General features: G+C 49.8%; 1 protein-coding gene across 1 annotated transcript in view; it reads left to right on the plus strand.

Annotated features, from left to right (window-relative positions):
* Positions 1–15,275, plus strand: part of ENOX1 (ecto-NOX disulfide-thiol exchanger 1) — a 107,341-nt gene that overhangs the window by 77,576 nt on the left and 14,490 nt on the right. Inside the window, exons 10-11 of the mRNA XM_044448243.1 lie at positions 8,118–8,225; positions 13,054–13,113. Coding sequence (XP_044304178.1) covers positions 8,118–8,225; positions 13,054–13,113 — 168 coding nt within the window. The remainder of the gene's footprint in view (positions 1–8,117; positions 8,226–13,053; positions 13,114–15,275) is intronic.

The following is a 15,275-nucleotide window of genomic DNA, read 5'->3' on the forward strand; positions in this document are numbered from 1 at the left end:
GGATCGTGGCCATTTTGCAGGTAATCCCATCCCTTCTGCCTGAGCTTTTCCTTCTGTCTCCCGCTTTCTTCAGCAAGTTGGTTTGGCCCCCCGAGTCTCGGGCCCGTCCCTCTCCACAGCCTTCCTCACTGCCTCTCTCCCTGCAGCTTGTGGAGCCCTCACAAGGAAGCAGCATGAGGCTGAGCGTCCCCTGCGGAAGGATCTCCTTGCCCGGCTGATTCGGCCGGCTCTGCCGCCTCTGCCCCCCTGCAGCCACAGCCCAGTCCCTTGGCTTTGCTGGGGTTTTGAGCAGTCAAGCGGAGCTTTCCCCCTCCGTGTAGCTGCATGGGCTAAACACGCTTGCAGTACAGGCAAAGCAGCGTGGCCGGCGTCTGCTGCCGGGCAGGGTCACTCGGAGGCCCCGCCAGCCTCTGCCATTGCTGCAGCTCAGGCGTGAGCCCCACGAATGGCCCAGGCACTGCCTTTCTTTTGCCAGCTCCGTTTCAGCTGAATTGATGGAGCCGGCCCCAGAGTGCCCGTCCTCCAGCAAGCGCGCAAACGGGAGGCTCGGGTGAATCGCAGCTCCTCTCCTCCTGCTTCTGCGGAATGGGCAGGTTCACCCATCTTGCTAAGCCACCCTGCGAATAAGCCACGGTGGCTTGTTGGTTGCCCTCTGTGGCCAGCAAGCCGTTTGGCTCACGATGACTCGTTCTCCCCTTTCTCACCCCTGCATTTTCCAGCCTGCTGCAGTGTGTTTCCCAGCATCCTTTGCAGCAGAACATGTCTCCCCTCACGCTCAGATCTCTGCCCATTTCCATTTGCCGTCTTTCGCCCTGGGGCGAGCGGCACGTTTGCCTTTGTTTTGCTCTTGTCAGTCTGGAGGTGCACAAGCACACACTCACGGCTGTTGTGTAAGCGTCGCATTGCCCGCCCGTTTCCTTACCCATTCCGGTCATCTCGGGAGGGATAAGCCGCGACTTCATGCTGGCTACTTTGCATGCAGCCACCAGGGACAAAGGGCTTCAACATCCCTGGAAAAGAAAGGTGCCAAAGGCGGGAAAGGGGAACGGCCGCTCCTTTGGCCATGCCACGGACGGGATCCTGTCCGTGGCATGTGGTGGGCTCACCCACACAGTGACCCGGGGGGAGGATGTGGCTGTGGCTGCTGGGCAAGGCAAAGCCAAGATCTTCAGTGAGGGACGTGGGGAAGCTTACCGGGACGAGGGCGGTTCCTCCGCACATTCAGCAGCCGATTCAGCTGTGGGGAGTGGGAAGAAAGCAGGCGGGCCGGCAAGGGAGGGTGCTGGAAACTGTTCGGAGCAGCGAGGAAGAGGCAGGGGCCCCGGGTGGCGTTTCCGGGGCACTGGCCGGCCGGGGCAGGGCCGAGTGGGGAGGTGGAAGCAGCGCAATGCAGAATCCACCAAAATGGCGACGCAAAGGGGCTGCTTGTCACGGCACGTGGAGCCAGCTGTTCCGTCTGCGCTGGAGTTGGTTTCCCAAAGAAATACAAATTAATCAAACCGAGGCAGGGGGAAAGCTTCGGTGCTCGCATGGCTCTCTGCCGCACGCCGGATTGTTTATGCGCACCGCTGTTAGTGGATGGTTCACCGACGCTTTGCCGCCAGCCAGGACAGAGTTCACCCTGACAAATGCAGCTGGGTTTATGGGAAGACCCCAGTGTCACCGCGGCAGCGTGTTTGGCCCGTGCCAACAGTCGCTGCATCAGTCAGGTCACAACCTTCGTTCCATTAAAAGCCCCACGAGCCAGCCAAAGAGTGGAAAGACCATTTATTCTGCAAAGCAGAGGATGTCATTATAACGTTCTGCATAGTGGAGAGAAACTGGACCGAGAAAGTGTCTTCTCTCATATGCACGGTCCAAGAACCTGGGGTCAAAATGTCCGGGCTGCATTTCTCTCTTCCCTTCCAGGCCGGCTTGGATAATGGGTTATTAGCTAAAAGCATAATTAAGTTGATGCAATCCAATCTGGCTGAAAAGTACAGATGAAGTGCATTGCGGAAGTCGACAGCTAAAAGAATAAGAATCGTTCAAATACGAGACATTGAGGAAGTGTGACTTGTTGGTAAGAAGTTGATTTCAGTGAATCTCCCTCCGTCCTTCCAGTTTCAAGGTACTAACGCCCAGCTCTAAGGTGGAGCTTGCTCTTGGGGGCCAGTCACTTGCACGCCCGACTGAGGGGGCCCTGTCTTCTTTGGTCCACACTGGAAACCGGGGGCCAATCAGCCCTCCTCTTCCTCATTCACAGGCCCACGTCACCGGCAGCCATGAATCCGGACAAACAAAGGTTGGACTTCTTCACCAAGAAGTGCGTAAACAACGGAGTGCACGTCCACAAGGTGTCATGGAAGCCCACCAACTTGGGTGTCTTCAGAAGGAGACCAGATAAATCCATGGAGAAAGACTCTGTGCATTGTGGCTGGCATAACCGCTATGCGCGAAATCCAGGACTGGAAGTAGCATGGATGGAAACGCCCATCTGTCGGAGGGTGTTTTTGTGTCCCTCTCCTGCGTGTTTGCTTCTCCAAGGCTGCATGCTTGGGCTAACCCGCAGGGATCGTCTCATGCCATCAACGCCAGGCACGTGCTGTGCGTTCGGGAGGCGTCTTTCCCCATCTTCAGTCCCACACCCTTTATTCTATTAGGACAGGCAATGCACAAATATCCACACATGCTGCAGTTTACCTAACCTCATTATAAGAAATCTCTAAAGGACATAAAACTGACTTCTTTGAATTGTCTTTCATGTCGTTTCCTTGGTGATGTGGCTGTTCTCGTGAGTGTTGGGTTATTTATGCACATTTCCATCGCTAGCAAGTTGGGCTCCTATTATTCCAGACCTCCGTATGTTGCGCTGCGTGATATGAAAACCTGTCTATCTCAGGAGAGTGCTGAATTGCTCAGGTAACCAGGCCAATTAGACAAATGGATGAAAGATAAACCCGCTGGTGTTGATTAGTCCTGCCAGCTAAGTAGGACTTCCGTGTGAAGCGCAGCACTGTTGAATGCCAGTCGCTGTCCTGTTCACGGGCTGCTCGGCTGGGTGGGCCTTTGGCCTCCCCCAGCGAGGTTCTCATGGCCTTGGAGCTGGTTGCTGCCATGATGGGTTTTCTTATGGAAGCCTGCAGGACCACACAGGCCATGCCCGCAACGGTGTTGGAAGGGCATCTTCTCGTCTTGGGGTTCACGTGAACTGTTGTCAGTGGGTGAAGATCAGAAGGTCCTGCTCTGTTGGTTAGCCAACAGCAGAAGGCCAAGCTCCAGCTATTTATACCAGGCCCAGCCTTGAAGGTCTTGCTAATGCATCCGAAATGATCTCGGTCGATTCAGCCCTCGTTGGGGTCCTTTTCAGTCCGGCCTTCCTCAGCCATGGTTGCCCCCCCCCGTGTGCCCCCCTTATGCCTGGACCATGGCTCTCCTTGGGTGGCAGTCCAACTTCTCCTTTAAAGGAGGTGCAGCCCAGGTGGCAGCCGGAAGCACAGGTGTGCTGCCTCCTAGCTCAGAGCTTTGTGCAGATGAGGGTGGGACCGCTAGGCCAACTGGGGAAACCCTGGCTGGGCCTGCTGGTTTAAACTGGAGCTTGATGGACACTGGAGAAGAATTAATAGCACAAGCTCTCCTGTCAAGCAGAAAATCACCCGCCCACTTAGTGCTGTCCTTTCCCTCAAAGATTGTGCGGGTTGCTCTCCTACTTCAGTATAGGAAACAACATAATTTTGACGTGTTATGAGGCGGTATGAATTTTATAGGTACGGCACAGCATTAATCCTGCCGGTTTTGCATTAATACAGCATTAATAGCTTTGCAGCCCCTCTGCACGAAGATACTGCAGCCTTTCAAGCTGGCATCTGCTCTTGGGTCAATTTGTGGGCGAATATGCAAAGCAAGAAGGCTTTTAGGGTTTGAATAATTCTCCAGGCTGAAACAGGCAGAGCAAAATGCAGAACAGCCAGTGAAAGGGAGTGTGGGCTAGACCGGCAGATCAAAGGTACGGAACTGGCGCGTTCCCCAGCGAGCGTCAGGGGCCTTGTCAGGCTGCCACCTCTGCACCCATCATTCCCAAAATGAATCCTGACACCGCAGCCGTGAAAGGGGAGCGTCAGTCATTTGAATCACCCTGGAATAAATGCTTCACGATGAGCTTATGCATGTGTTTGGCTGTTTGAAGCTGCAGTCTGTGCATTACTGAGTTGCTTTAAATGATCAAGACACGAATCAGACTTTGAAGCCACAGAATATTTTTTTCATTTTGTTGCTAAAAGTAACGTAAACAATAGCGGATGATTCAATTCAAATTATTTCCCAAATGTGTTTGTAATGCTTTTGTGAAGTGTGAACATTTGCACGTTTCCATGGACTGTATCACTGTAGATGCTCTTCCCTCAAGGTCTGCAAGCTACATGAATTTTTACAAATAATGGAATGTCGCCCATTTCCAAACAAATCAGAGAGCGTTAATCTCAAATTATTTTCTAGGTCGGGGTGGCCAGACTAGAGGGTGTTTGGCAGATCACACACCCTCCAGACTAGGCTTATGGTGAAGCGTTAGGGAGGAAAGTCAAGAACTCTGGGGGCCCAGAGAGTTTTCTCTTCATTCCTTCCAGTTCTTGGAAGAGGAACAGGCAGGGAAAGAAGAGTAGTGCAGGTGAGTGCTTGGCTGCAAAGGTGGCGCTGACATGAAAGGTGTGGATTCGGGAACCATGGACCATTTCCTGGGAGATGGACGGCTGATGAGGGATGGGCTGCACCTTACTAGGACTGGAAAGAAGGTGCTTGGCCACAGCATGGAGACGTTTATCGGGGGGCTTAAACTGACTCCTGCAAGGGTGGGAGAAGCACCCCTGGGTGTGACAACAGACAAAGGCTTGTGCACCGTGACAGAGGGAGCAGCTCTGCCTTCCAAAAAATGTAGGAAGAAGCTAGACTCATATCATCTTCAGCATCTGCTTAGCGATGCCCAGATTATGGGAACCAAACAGCACGAACTCAAACTCTTAATGCAAGAGGGTGAACGTGACCTTATAGGTATAACTGAAGCTTGGTGGGACGACTCCCATGACTGGAATTCAACCTCTGAAGGACAGAACATCCTCAAGAGAGCAGAAGGAACAGAAAGGGAGGTGGAGTCATGCTATGTGTTAAAGATACCAGTTCTGCACATAAATACCAGAGGATGAGCTTAGTAGCCCCATCGAGAGCATCTGGGTCAACATAAATGGAGCAAGGAATAAAAGGAACACAGTGGATGGAACATACCACCAACTGCCCTCCAAGGAGAAGAGGAGCAGGACACTTTTGAAAAGCAAATTGCCAGTGTTTCAAGAAAGCACGGTGTCATCATTATGGGGACTTCTGTTGGGAGGCAAATTTTGCCAACATCGTCCCTACAAGAGAGTCTTTACATGTGTTGGTGATAACCTCCTCCTATAGAAAGTGGCGGAAGGAACTGGAGGAATGGAGATCCTTGACTTGAGTCTAACCAACAGGGAAGGCCTAGCGGATGAAGGGGCAGCTGTGGGAACTCTGGGAAAAAGGGACCCGGCCATATGGAATCCTCGATTCGGAAGGAAGCCAGAGCCAAAGGTAGCCAAGCACCAATGGTGGTTCTCAGGAAAGCTGATTTTAATAAACTCAGAACAAGGATAAGCAAAGCCCCATGGCAAGTGACTTGAACGGGGAAAGGAGTCTAAGATGGGTGGGAATTCTAAAGGCACACCTGCACACCATTCCAACAGGAAAAAGAGGCAGAAGACAACAGAAGATGGGGCAGGATGGCAGCCCAAGGCTACAGGCAAATGGTCAAGGAGCATCCAACTGGACTTTGAACTGGAGTTCAAATCTTCGGGGCCTAATACACTTGCCTGAGAGTCATAAAAGAGCTGGCAGAAGAATTGGAACCCCAGCTGAAAACAGCAGAATGAAATGCAGCAGGGATGCATGCCGAGTGCCACTCCCATGTAGGAAATGGACCCAGTGCAGGGACCACCTGGGGCATTCTTGGCGCAGCCACACTGCAAGTAGCAAGCTGATCAGGGAGCAAATCTGGCAGAGTAAGCGGTATGCATTTTTAAAAATGAATGTATAAATAACGTTTATTTATTTAAATAACACTAAAATGAATTCAGCTTTAGCTCACAAGCTGAGTATGAGTTAAGAACTTGATGTGGCTGTAAAAGAGGCAAATGCTCTTTTGGGCTGCATTAAGAGAAGGCTGCCTTCCAAGTCACGTGAGGTGCCAGTTCCCCTCTACTCACTCAGCACCGGAGAGCCCCCCCAACCCCAGAGCCCTGCGTCCAGATCTGGGCACCGCAGTTTAAGAAAGATGCAGACAAGCTGGGAAGGGTTCCGGGGAGGGCAGCAGGGATGATCCGGGGACTGGACACAACGTGCCATGAGGAGCTTTTTGTCTTGCTTTGTGAAAAGATCCCTGCTTATATTCTTTAGCTGATTTGTCCCTTAGAAACACAGAAACAGAGCGAGTCAGAAGGGTCCTCCCGGGCCATCTAGTCTGACCCCCGACTCCAGCCGGCTCCGCTCACGACATGCCCACCATGTGCACGTCCAGCCTGTCCTTGAACACCCGTACCGATGGGGCCTCAACCACCTCCCGTGGGAGCCCATTCCACACCCTTGGGGTCCTGACTGTCAGGAAGTGCTCCCTGGCATCTAAGTGGAACCTGGGTTCCCTGAGCTTTGCTCCGTTGGAGCGCATCCTGCCTTCCTCTGCAGGGGAGAACAGGTCTCTACCACCTCCGTGTGACATCCCCTCACATGCCTGTATGTCGCCAACAGATCCCCTCTGAGTCTCCTCTTCTCCAGGCTGAAGAGACCCAGTTCCCTCCGTCTCGCCTCATACGGCATCCCCTGCAAACCGGCCACCATCCCTGTGGCCCTGCGCTGCACTGACTCTAACCTGGCTAAATCCTTTCTGTAATGAGGGGCCCAGAACTGAGCACAATACTCCAGTTGTGGGTGCAGCAGAGTCGTATAGAGTGGTAGTAATACCTCTCTCGATCTAGAAGCCACACTTCTGGCTATGCAGCCAAGGGTGGTGTTCGCCCTCTTGACCACCGCATCACACGGCTGGCTCATGTTTAGCGCTTGATTGCATAGCCAGAAGTGTGGCTTCTAGATCGTTCTTGACCCTTTGTTCGTTCTTCTCAAGAATGATCTTTCTCACGTTTTGGAACATCTTGTGGTTTTAAATAAGCACATGTATTGCATGGCCAAGATCCTGCTCCTGTCTCTTGGGTTCAAAAATGCATACATTTTGATCAGTTTCACTGGTCCAGCTATTGGCTCCATTATTGGCAGATGCAGTGATGAAAACAAAGTCATCCTCATGGATGGAGGAAGCCCCTTTGGCTTGTCCTCACTGCGTTCTGGGACATTTGTTTCTAAGGTAAAAAAAGTGCATCAAAGCCAACATCCTCTCTTCATTCTCTCTTGGACACTGGACAGAATTAGATCAAAACTTTTTGAAAATGTCAAGGACCTTGCCCATAAAGGCCAGCTTTTGATCATCCTGCCGCAGTCTTTTAATCACCCATATTAGCACTTTTCTCTGCTGATGCATTGATTTCCCAGGGTTTGGTCTCACTGATCTAATCAGCGGACCTGCAGTCGGCTTGAGAAGAAAAACCCACCTCTTTCCTTCTTGGCAACTCAGCGGAAAGACATTGCAGATTATGGCTTTGTGGAAAATGAGATGGCTGTGGGCCAGTGACTAATTATATCAAAGGGCTGTGTGCGTAAATTATTTATGGGCGAAAATGTTTACCCCGGTGTTATTAAAACCAGGGCGTCTCCTACAAAGAAAGCTTTTGGTTCAGATCGATGTGACAGCTTTGCTGCAGATGGTATATCCAGACAGGAATGTGTGTTTTAATGTGTGGTTAAGCTATTTGTTACATTAAGAGAAATGCATTTCCTAGCTGAGCAGCAGAAAATGCAGACGGATACAATTTATGTCTTGTTCGGCTTAGACATAACAGTCAAAGCAATAAAAACAGAAAATGGAACAACCTTGAAAAATGTTGCTTGATGGGACTTTGCAATCCTGGGTATTTATTCACAGGAGCTCCAAATCAGTAATCAGAAACATCCTTTCTTTCATGCAGCAACTGCTGAAAATCCAAGAAGAATTAAACAACAAGAAATCGGAACTTGAGCAGGCAAAAGAGGAACACACACACACCCAAACCATGCTGAAAATTCTTCAGGAGCAGGTGCGTCCGCGGCAGGGAGCGAGTGTTACGCGTCTGCACTGCGCTTTGCAGCGACTGGCTCTGCCGGCAGCTGCCTGTGACCTGTGCATGAGGGGAACCTGCCTATGCGACTGATTTGCCACATAGTTTAAGAAGACTGTGGGTGAAGCTAGGGAAACCGTGGCTAGCCACTGCGGGGACGTGTTGCGAGTGGGAAGACACCACCGTGGCTTAACGTATGGTGGTTTGCTTGAACTGGCAGCATGTGCCCACAAATGCCAGCATCCGTTCCCCTAACGATCTGCCTGGGAGTAGCTTATTGTGTCATCCAGACTGGTTTGTTTGAGACAGATGGCCCACGGGATGTTGTAGGGTTACCTAGTGTGGTTTGTCCTTCAAACGAGCCATGTTGCAGGTTTGGACAGGTAATTAGGGCAGGTAATTAGGGGAATGGTGCCCAGCACATACCACCCATCCAAACAAGCCCCCGTGTCGTGATGTGTCTGATCATGAGAACCGGCCACTTGTCAAGGCATAATGGAACTGTGATTCTCTGGCAGCTGGAAATTTTTAATCTCATCTCTTGTAGCACATTTCCCCTCGCACAGATACCAGGATGCCTCGGTATTTTTCTATCTGAAGACAGATGGAGTTGAGGAAAGTTAAATATACCAGAAAAGCAAACATATATCAAATGAAACAGCCATTCCTTTGAAGACTAGTAGCAGGGAAAATGAGTTTAGCATTTCCTGTCTCATTCACATAGATGCACACATGCAAAAGAGTGAATTATGGTGACAGTAAACGATCCCCAGCGTTTCCGTGTGCTTACCCAACAGCAGCAGGAGGCAAACCTTTTATACGTTTGACAGAACTGTCGGACTCCGTTTTCTCCAGCCCCGTGTGATTCAGGAGGGCATTGTTTCACACCCTGGGTGAAGCAGAGGGCTTTGCAGGAAGGGGCACCCCAGGCCAGACCGATCCACAGCTTGCTCAGGTTCCAGGTGGTTTGAGAGACGAGCGGAGCACTGGGCGCCTGTGCCTCTCGGTCATCTGGTTGGCTGCGCAGGGGTCCTGGATCGCCTCTGGGTGCATTTGCTGTCTTGGGGGGCGCCCCCCTTTAGAACCCTCCCCCTTGGCATGCAGCAGGCAAGAGGGTCAACGCTATTCGTTTACACCTCTGCCATTTAATTTGGTGTTCAAGGCAAGCCTGCTTTTGGAATCAGCCGTAGCGAAGGCAAGAAAGCTGCGCCTGGGAGAACAGGCCAGCTTCCTTGAACGTCTTCTGGTCTTGTTTAAACTGGGACCCAGGCTGAATTTTGAACCCTTAAGTGGATCAGTGGAAATTCTAACTGCAACTGATACAGCTTTGCGATGTCAAAGCCTAATTGAAGTTAATTCATTCCTGATTATCAAGAGATTAAGCGGCTGCCTGAAGGGATTGTGTTTGGTAACTTGCCTTAATGAGGCGGGGAAGGCACCACGTGGGCACTTGGGGAAGCTTACCGAACGCTCGGAAGGGCGCCATTTCCCATGCGCGCCCAGAGCGCGGGCCCCATTGCGGCTCTCTCTCATTCCAGAACATGCTGCTCCGTCTTTTCCACCAGCAGATAAGAGCACGGGGCCTGCGTAACGAATCCTGCTTTGTTTTCTTCACGGATCTGCTGCTGTGGACAAAACAAGCATTTTCCTTCCGCCTCCTCTGGCTTTGCCATTAGTTCCTCCGCGCACTCTGGACATTGCATTGTTCGGGAGCATTCCAGGAAAGCATTTCGGATCAAAGCAGTGGCTCCCGCCGTGGCAATGAGTGGAGTGGGCATGCTTGGGCCTTCACAGGGTCTCTGCATCACACCCGTCGACGGCTCCTTCTCACTGAGCTGCTGTACACTTTGGGAGACCTTTGCCTTCGGCCAGGTGCCCCGCAAACTGTGCCACTGCAGGTTTAGAGAGGCTCTCCCCGGCAGGTCCAGGGGGAAGCGTCGTACAGCGTAGCCGCAGATTCAGCTGTGCACATGTTTTGGAGAGAATAAAGCCAGAGCCAAGCCGGGCCTGTCGGCCTCACCTCCTCATTCACTCGCACTCCGGTTGTGCGACCCTGCTTTCCCTGGTCGCTCCAACGCCTTGCAGTACGGCTGGGGCAGCCCTTGATCCTGGTGCCTTGCGGGGCTTCTCAGCAGAAAATGGGCCATGATCATCTCTCTCTCCAATGTAAGCCTCTATACTTCCATGTTTAATCTCACTATGGATTTGTCTGTATTTATAAAATGCTCAGAATGTACCGGGCAGTATTTATGATCTGAAGACGCAATTGTGGAAGAACGGAAAGGGAGTGGTGCCCTGGCATTTCCCCACTCCCCTGAACCTGTGTTTATAAGCCCCTAAGATGGGGATGCAGGTGGCGCAGTAGCTTAAACTGCTGGGCTGGTAGATCAAAAGGTCGCTGGTTCAAATCAGCACAATGGGGTGAGCTTCCATTGCTCCGTCCCAGCTCCTGCCAACCCTGCAGTTCGAAAGCATGCAAATGCGGGTAGATAAACAGGTGCCACTTCAGTAGGAAGGTAACAGTGTTCCTTGCACTTCGGTGTTTAGTCATGCCGGCCACACAACCACGGAGACTGCGGACAAACGCTGGCTCCTTCAGCCAGGAAACGGAGACGAGCACCACCCCCTAGAGTCAGGCATGACTGGACGTAACGTCAAGGGGAAACTTTTACCTTTACCTTTAAGATGGGATGCATCTGTTCCCCGGCTCATTTCCACAAGAGTCCAGATTTTGTTTCTGGACAGTTGCATGATGCCACAAGATGTCAGAGTGCCATGATTCCTTTCTTTAACTAAAAGCATCTTGGGAAGTTTGAGCAGCAGTTCAAAGATGAGGTTGGCGTCGTAGCCCCACTAGTAAAACAACTGTTTGGGAAGTCTGAGTGGAAAACGGGAAGTCTGGCTTGGAAAGTGAACATACATGAGTGGGAATGGGGAGAGAGTCAATCCGCCGGATCCTGTTGAGTCCTCCTTTGCTCCATTCTGCTTTGGATCTGGACAAAACTTAGAGGAAAGATTCATGGAACTCTGCATCATGTATCCTCTGAGCCTGAAATGCAGAGCTGTGCACATTCCTAAACCTTTGCCTTGCAAATGGCTCTTTTATAGGTTACCATGGTCCAGTTTTTCTTGGGGCTTTATCGTTTTTCTCTCCTGGCTTCAGTGGGCAATGCTTGGTGAGGCAGCCCATGCCTCTTAATTCCATAAACCCCTAAGCTCAGATGAGTTGCCACACATTTCTAAACGGAGACAGAATTAGGTGTCTTTTGCAGGATCGTCCATATGAATCCCTTTGAGGACTGGCGCCCACAAACATGCGAAGTATTATACATGGTTATCACGGCACTTCAGGCACATCAAGAGCAGAGTGCTTATAAAGTTACGCCGGAGGCATTTTTCCCTGAGCACAGTGGGAGTCGCTTTGGAGTAAGCATGCATGGGATTGCATTTAAGCCATTTAAATGGCAGTTGAGCTGAATTTCAACAAAGGGTTCCAGTCCCGGCCTGCAGGTTGCTGTGTTTTCCCTTGAAAGCAAATAGCGACTTGAGAACAAGACGTGAATTAGGGGAAATACTCGTCTCCCTTGCCCAGCTCCATGGCTCCTGTCTGAAAGGCCTGGCAGCCATCCTGTCCCCACAAGCAGTTGCCTCTGCGTGGCAGGAAGGCATCCAAGATATGGAGGCTGCCCTGAAAAGAAGGCACGGTGCGTTGGCGGTGTGCGTGGGAACCTGCGTTGGCCTCAACAGACCACTGAGCCGTCTCCCTCACGCTGCAGTTCGCTTCCCCCTAAGTCCTCCTGCCGTCTCCCAACATGCATGCGCACAGTTTTCCTAGGAAACCTGTCTCAAAAGTTACGTTTGCGCAAAGTCACCAGTGGGCTGAGGAAGCAGCACTGCTCCGGGAGGCGATGAAGAGGCGCAGCAAGGTGAAAAACCACGCTGGGTTCGGACGTCACATTCAACCTCCTGCACTGAAACCCGCGGCGGCGTAGCCCTGATACGCGAATCCAGGTTTGCCGCATCATCTGGCCTTTGCCAAGCCACTGTGGCTTGTTAGGTGTCCTGTGCAAGCTACTGGTGTGTTGTGAGCATTTGCAGAACGGCTTATGACGCCGAGCCACCAGGTTTGTTGCCAGCCAGGGCCTGCTGTAGCTACGCTGCTGAGGGTAATTATTAACCCTTGCATGGGCGGAATCATGGTGGGGAAGGGAATACTTGCGGCTGGCTTCCGTGGCTGCGGTTGCGCAAACTCTCTGACTCCCTGCAGTCACATAGACTGACAGAAGAGTTTTCTGCTTGAACCACTTGAGATATAATGAGCTGTGCATTTTTCCCAGACGCTACCCTGAGAAGGAAACCTATCAAAGCATTTCTCCCCATTTAAGCCTTCAAAAAAAGCATCATTCCAAAGCAATCATTAGTTGACGGCTATTTAGCTGGCAGCAACTTGCAACCACTGCAAAGTTTCAAATTAATAGCAACAAGAATGGGAAATGAAATCATTTATTACTCCTGAAAGCCAATTTTACACACTTCTTATGCCTCAAGACTGCTTTCTAATCTTATTATTTAAAAAATAATGATCCCGTCTTCACATTTGCATCCCTTCTTTAAAGCCAACCTATCAGGCTTTAAATGCGTTAAGTTTCAAACTGGTTTCAGCAAAACCTCATTAGGACTCTATGCTCCATCTGGTTTGTTCATTGGGAGCCTTATAAAAAGTAGTACTTTAAATAAATCAACAATAACTATGTGAAATAGTCTAGTAAAGATTGCGGGGGGTTTCTTTCTTTTTTTGTCTTCACAGTTAAAAAAAAATGCAAAGGAGTTAGCAGAGACTAATGGATATGATGAATCGCAGGCTAATGTAGGTACAACGTTGTGTTTCTTTCTCAAATTCCCTCGCTTAATATTTGCGCTGTGAAATGAAAGTAATTGCAGTGGATTAATGGTCTAAGAAAACATCCACCTTTTCTTAGAATTACAGGGTCACTTCCCAGGTGACTTATTTCAAGATAAATGCATTGCTTTTTAAAAATCTACCTTGTGGAATTGACACACCTCCGGTAAGAAATGGCTGGCTCTCCTCATGACGTTTAGCATGGCAAGCGTTCTCGTGTTTCTCATTGCCGAGAAATGTATATGTATGAGAGGGTAAGAAATGTGAATAATCAAGTTCATTCTACAAATGCAGCTTACTGGGGATTTCAGCTTTATTTGTAAACCGTGCAGGATTTTAGACTTCGGGAGAAGAGAAAAAAACCATGCAGCGGGGTCTGACTGGATTTAATTTTTAATTTATTGTATTTCATTTTCAGCATTTATATCACATCACTCAAAACTTTCCTGAGGCTGTGTACAACAAAGTAGTAACATAATTCTACAAGCATATAAGCTATGGATAAAAACACCTACAAAACTAAAATGACAAATGGTAGAAGAAAATGCAGTGTGGATTGAGCTTGCCTGATTTTCCCTATCTGTGATAGTTTCTGCTCTCCAACTCCTCTTCCTAAATCAAGTTATTTCTAGGAAATGGAGAACTTTTAATATGCATTTGGAACTCCTGTCCTCAAAACCAAATATGGCCAGTGGTGCAATAAGATAACTGCCCCCCAAATTTGATCAAGTTAATGATGTTTGATGTTTACCTATCAAGAGCATTGTCTGAAAAATGCCACTCCGATTAGTTGACCGTGTGTTCTCTTATGGAATTGGCCTTATAAAATGTTTAAAGCTCCAGTATTTTGCAAGATAATCGGCCATTATCTATGGCCGATTTATACACTTGACCACACATGGCAACAGCATAATTTGCCATGCAGAAGTTTCGATTGTCCTCATTGGTACCTGGGGACCTTCTGGGATCCCTTGCGAATTCTAATGTATGAGAAGCAGTACCATAGATATTTCCAGATGAAGCCCAAATTCCTGCCTGGCCATTGTCATATTGGTGCCCTCAAGAACATTAATTTGAAAGTATATTCGCTTCAAATTGAATTCACCTCTTGCATAGTGTGAATTCATGATGTCTAGTACAATGGAAATTCTTCTCCTGGTGCACTTTTCTTTTGTCGCCATTGCTCATCGTGAATAAAAATAGAGGCACTCGTTTGGTGAAGGTGGCAAGCAATTTTCCTGCCTAATCCATGGTGGTTTTTATCTGAACATTAATTTTTAAGGGCCTGGAGTACTGTCCAGATTTCTATCGTGAGGGGGAGAACGGCTGCTTGGACGAGCGATGCCAAACCTTGGCCTCCACTTCCCTCGAACAGCTGTCCTGGCTAGGACACTCAGAGCGGCAGGCTAGCTCAGTAGCAGAGCGCAAAACCTGGGTCAAACCCCCCCAAGAGACTGTGAGTGTACTTTCCTCCCCGCTTTGCTTTCGTTGATCAACATGGCATGGACTCTCTGTTGGAGTAGCTAAAACCCCTGGGGAGAGGATTATACACCGTGCTGGAGCGTGCTCGCCGAAAGGCGGGGAATTGGGCAACCGTGTGGCCAGGGCTCCTTCCCTCAAGCAACTCTGCTTTGCCTGGATGCCCTGAAACAAGGGTAACCCGCAAGGTGTGAGCAGCCCTGACTTCGGGATTGGAAACCAGTCTTGGAAAGTTATATTAATAATAAATAATTGTGATGATTTCATTTGCCACAGTAACGAAGGTTATTGAGGGATGAGAGCCCAGTAAACAGCATATCTTGACGAATCTGTCTTTTAAAATCGAGCGTGTCCTGATACAGAAAGTGGCCTTTGGAGAAAGCTTTCAGAGCTGCATTTATTGCGAAGGGGAGTAGATCGTTCTTCTGCCCACTCCCCACCCTGAAACGAGTTGCGAAGTCTGAGCAGATCAGAATGCCCTGAGAGGGATGGATTTGGTGGCTCCTGACTGGTTATTAGTGGTCCATGATACATTTAATGGGATTAGCACCTATTTGATACAGTTGACAAGTTGGATTTAGCAAATGCCCTCATATTCCGTGCAAGATCAGTGCGGTGTTGGCAAGCTGCGTAGTACAGAGGTGTCTGCT

Source organism: Varanus komodoensis, unplaced genomic scaffold (assembly GCF_004798865.1).
Source record: "Varanus komodoensis strain SLA01 unplaced genomic scaffold, ASM479886v1 scaffold54, whole genome shotgun sequence".
NCBI lineage: Eukaryota > Metazoa > Chordata > Lepidosauria > Squamata > Varanidae > Varanus > Varanus komodoensis.